Genomic DNA, 5,128 nt, shown 5'->3' with positions numbered 1-5,128 from the left:
CCAAATTTGTTCTTCTTCTCAAGACTATTTTGAATAATGAAAGTCCTTTGCATTTCTGTAAACAATTTATAACCAACAAGCCAATTTCTCTCTCTCTTTCTTTTCCCTCTCTTTTTTTTAAGAATATTCTGAAATTATGATTGAGATTACACTTACTTTAAAGATCTATTAGAGGAGAATACTTTAGTAATATAGTCTTCTAATTCATAAACTTTGCATATCTATTTATTTAGCTCTTATTTAATTTCTCTCAGCAACACTTTGCTTTTTTAATGAGATATATATTATCTATCCTTTATTAAATTTATTTCCATGTATTTTATTTTTAATGTTACTTAACATATATTTAAACTTATTTTCCAGTATTTTGCTGTAAATTTGGGGAAAATGCAGTTGATTTTTATATAACGGTCTTGTATCCTGCAACCTCACTAAATTACCTATTCTTTCTAGCACTTGCTTTGTAATTATTTTTAGGTTTCCTTACTTAAATAATCTTATTGCCTACAGATAAAGAGACTTTCATATTTTACATTACAATCCTTGTACCTTTCATTTTTTCTTGACTTACTACACTGGCTAGAACATTCAGTAACTATTTCATAATTAAATAGGCTTTTCATAGATGCACTTCATAGGACTTTTTTATATATGATTTGCTTGAAGCTATTTTCTGAATTAATGTTTAATTTTGTCCATGACATTTTTACAACTATTTTAATGATTGTGAGTTTTGCATTATGTTAAAATAGGGAATTACATTAAATATTTTTAATGATACAAGAACTTTGCATTTCTGGAATGAACCCTTCATGATAATGATGTATAATTTTTTTAACATACTGTTGGATATTTTTGGCAAGTATTTATTATGTGATTTTTGCATCTATGTTTAAATTCTTTATTTTTTTGTCATGACTTTTCATATTTCACTTTTTTGTGGTGGTTTCATAAGACAAGTTGGAAAGGATTTCTCCTCCTACTTACCAAAAGAGTGTCTATTTATTAGTATGACTTCTTCATTAAATATTCATTAAAGCTCCCAAGTTTAACATTCTGAGAGAAGATTTTATAATGCAAACAACATCTCACATACATATTAATGATTTAGATTTTCAATTTCCTATTTGTTTTATTTTCATAAGTTGCATTGTTCAAGGCATTTGTGCATTTCATCTATATTTTCAAATCTGTTGACATATGATGTTCCCAATATTCCATCATCATACCTGTAAAGTCTACATGAATGGTAGTTATATTCCTTCTTTCATTTTGGTTAATGGTAACTTATGATGGTCATTTTCTTTTTCATTCTTTTTTTTTTTTTATGTTTTATTGTGAATTATGTGATAGTTTACATGGGAGAACATCAGACTTACATTCATTCTATCGTATATCCTCTCATTGCCATGGTTACAATCCCCTCCATGCAATCCTTCCCCCGTACCCCCCCCAGGTCTTCAGCACACAGTCGCTCTCCCTCTCTGGATCTAAAGTCTCCAGATGCTCCATCGCTCCACGTCATCATCATCTGGCTCCATTTCAGGGACCCTACTTCTCTGGGTAGGGTCCCGCTCTCTGCTCTTCTCCCTTGATGGTCCTAGGGACCTCTGCTCCTAGACTGAAAAGTTAATCACTCCCCTCCTTGCTATAAAACATCCACCTTTACATTCTGACCCTCACAGTCAGTCCTGATAACAATTATTCACTATTGTATCCCAAGAGACCCATCTGCATTTCATTGCATCAGCCCCGCCTAGTCAGATTGAATACTACTCACTGGAGATTCTACCTTCCTCCAGGCCCTCTGGATCTAGGTTCCCTATTGAAAGTTTGTAAGCCAGTCACTTCTTGCCTTTGTAGCCCCCCACCGACCATTTTGGGTAGCCAATGTCCAAATTGCCCATCCCTGCCTATCTCTTTCATTCTTAATTAGTCTGCCATGCTGCTAATTAATTTTGTTTATCTTTCTGAAGGACCAGATTTTTCTTGTTGTTTTTTTTAAGTTTTTGTGGAGATTTTCTTTCTTTAACTACTTCTTGTTAATTGGGTGGGTTTTAAAGAGAAAATCAGTTTCCATTTAACAATTCATAAACATTTTGTTTCATATCATTGATTACAATGCTCACAATATAATATTATTACCTACATTTCCCATTTCCATTCTCCTTTCCTATCCCCTCCCACCTTCTGAACTTTTTCCTTGGGAAAATGCAAACCTTTTTATCTCAAATGGTTGATTATTTGAAGTTCATACCTGCCTAGAATTATTGTTCACCTTATAGACCTCTCTATTGTTTGGTTGAAAATTGAGCCTGAGGTGAGCCCAGTCTATTTCACCAATAAGCTTGTTTATCTTTTTTTTTTTTTTTGAGTTTTGTTCCATATTTGTCTCCCACTATACAGGATCACACTATGTGATCCCTTCCAGAGCACTCAGCAATGGCAGTCAGGCGCCATCTATTTCTTCTGTTCTTGGTGCCATGGAGGCTGAGGTTCATGTGGTCCATTATCCCACTGGACTAATTGTTTACATACATCTTTGATTTTCTTCATTATTTTTGTTCTGATGGGAATAGATCGATAGCTACACTTCAAATGAACACTCACAAGCTTTTAAGACCCCAGTTACTACTCACAAAAGTAGAATCTAGAGCATTTATTTTGTAGACTACTTTATGCCAATTGACCTTGGTGTCCTTTGAGACTATGGCTCCAAGTACCCAGTTCCAGAAACTCATATTCCCTCAAGATGTTTAGCCATGACTAAGAAGGTTTCATAGCTTTGCCCCCTATATGTTCTACTGTACTCAGGTGTATATTTGTATCATAGATGAAAGTTGCTGTTGTTAAGTGCTGTTGAGTCAGTTCCAACCCATAGTAACTCTGTATAGGGTTTCCAAGGAGTTTGAACTACCAACATTGTGGCTCAAAGCAACTTCACAGTTTAGTACATTAACCCATAGTGCCACATCATAGGTGAATACATTGTAGAAATATCTTCTGTCAGACCTTTATATATGTGTAGGTATAATCCCATTCTCCTTAACACACCTGTTCCATTGTGAGTCTATGTATCCAGTTGTACATTATTGTTATTGCAAGGTTGTGTTGTTGCTGTTGTTAGGTGCCATAGAGTTGGTACCAACTCATAGAGACCCTATGCACAACAGAACAAAACACTGTCCAGTCCTGGGCCAACCTTACACTTGATGCTGCCACTTTGCCAATCCATCTCACTGGAGGTCTTCCTCTTTTTCTCTGAGCCTCAACCTTACCAAACATGATATCCTTCTCCAGAGACTGGTCCCTCCTGACAATATGTCTGACGTATGAGAAATGAAAATTGGCTATTCTGGCCTCCAAAGAGCACTCTGGCTGCACTTCTTCCAACACAGATTTGTTGGTTCTTTTGGAAGCCCATGGCATTTTCAATATTCTCCTCCAACATCATAACTCAAAAACATCAATTTTTCTGCAGTATTCCTTATTTACTGTCTAGCTTTCACATGCATATGAGATTATTGAAAAATACAATGGTTTGGGTCAGGTGCACCTTAGTCCTCAAGCTGACATCTTTGTTCTTCAACACTTTAAAAAGGTCTTGTGCTGGGGGCAGAAGATCAGAGGGGCTCCTGAATGAGGAGTGTCCCTGGGCTTTCCAGTGTAGGGTGTGACCATGTGGGGTGGAGGAAGCAGGTCTCTGAAGCAAACCTTGATTACAAAATTTTTTTCACTGTAGAAATGAAAGAAAAAGTAAAGGCAGGGTGTGATGTGGTTTGCAGAAACATGGGAGGGTGGAGGTTAAAGAGATAAGTAGGCTTTCCTAAAACAAACCCCCTTCTGGTCACCCGTGAACACATGATCTGAAATGAGTATGTCATGTAACCCCTTGTTAAACACCTGCAGGTTTTCTGGAGGGGCAGCCAGACGTCATGTGTCATGGATTCTGGTGGGACCACAAAGTCCAACCAGACTCTGGTGATGGAGTTCGTCCTTCAGGGATTCTCAGAGCATCCTGCACTGCGCCTGCCACTCTTTGGCTGCTTCCTGGTGCTCTACACCGTGGCTCTCACGGGCAACATTCTCATTGTCACAGTTGTGGGCCATAGTGCTGTCCTCCACAGTCCCATGTACTTCTTCCTGTCCAACTTGGCCATCATGGACATCATCCTCACTTCCACCATACTGCCCAAGGTGCTGTCAGGTTTGATTATGCGGGAAAACACCATATCCCATGCAGGTTGCATGGTTCAGCTCTTCTTTCTTGTGTGGTCCTTGTCTTCCGAGTTGCTGCTGCTTTCAGTCATGGCCTTTGATCGCTACGTGGCCATCTGCCGCCCGCTGCACTACAGCATCATCATGAACCCGAGGGTGTGCGCGGCACTGGCTGTGGGCGTTTGGAGCGTCTGCGCCTTCAACTCCTTGGTTAACACCAGTCTGACTGCAAGACTGACCTTCTGTGGCCCCCGCGTCATCACACACTTTTTCTGCGAGATCCCACCACTGCTCCTCCTCTCCTGCAGCCCCACGCAAGTCAACAGCATCATGACGGTTTTGGCTGATGTTTTTTATGGCTGCATCAACTTCCTGCTAACGCTGACTTCATATGGCTACATCGTGGTCAGCATCCTGCGCATCCGCTCAGCCGAGGGCAAGCGCCGTGCCTTCTCCACCTGCTCTTCCCACCTGATTGTGGTCTCCGTGTACTACACAGCTGTGTTCTGTGCCTACATCAGCCCTGCCTCCAACTACAGTCCTGAGAGGAGCAAAGTGGCAGGGGTGCTGTACACGATGCTGAGTCCCACCCTAAATCCACTCATCTACTCGCTGCGGAACGTGGAGGTCCAGCGCGCCCTGGGAAAGCTTCTCCTTTTCTGCCAAAGGTGAATACTGAACAAACACCATTCTCTCTCACTGATGCCTGTTGTGGATAACATATGAGATGATCCTGGTGTGGGCACCATTCTGGGATGCAGTTTTTATGGGGGGACTAGTTTATTTGGACTTGTGACCACCTTCCCCCATTAGACTGGGCCTCAGTCTGCTGAGCAATGCTTTTGGTGTAAACTTCTTTGATCCCTAAAAATTTCCCAAGGCCTTTCTCTATCCAGCTCTTCCTTTTCTG

The 5,128-nt window shown here is 40.2% G+C and overlaps 1 protein-coding gene across 1 annotated transcript; it reads left to right on the top strand.

Moving 5' to 3' along the window:
• Nucleotides 1-3,942: 3,942 nt before the first annotated feature.
• On the top strand, nucleotides 3,943-4,890 carry LOC102823303 (olfactory receptor 13A1-like). Its single transcript, XM_006875362.1, has one exon. The coding sequence runs from the start codon at nucleotides 3,943-3,945 to the stop codon at nucleotides 4,888-4,890; it is 948 nt and encodes a 315-aa protein (XP_006875424.1).
• Nucleotides 4,891-5,128: the final 238 nt, after the last annotated feature.

The sequence above is a fragment of the Chrysochloris asiatica genome, unplaced genomic scaffold, assembly GCF_000296735.1.
Source record: "Chrysochloris asiatica unplaced genomic scaffold, ChrAsi1.0 scaffold00323, whole genome shotgun sequence".
NCBI lineage: Eukaryota > Metazoa > Chordata > Mammalia > Afrosoricida > Chrysochloridae > Chrysochloris > Chrysochloris asiatica.
The sequence above is the reverse complement of the archived record's forward strand: the minus strand, read 5'-3'. Positions and strand labels throughout refer to the sequence as shown.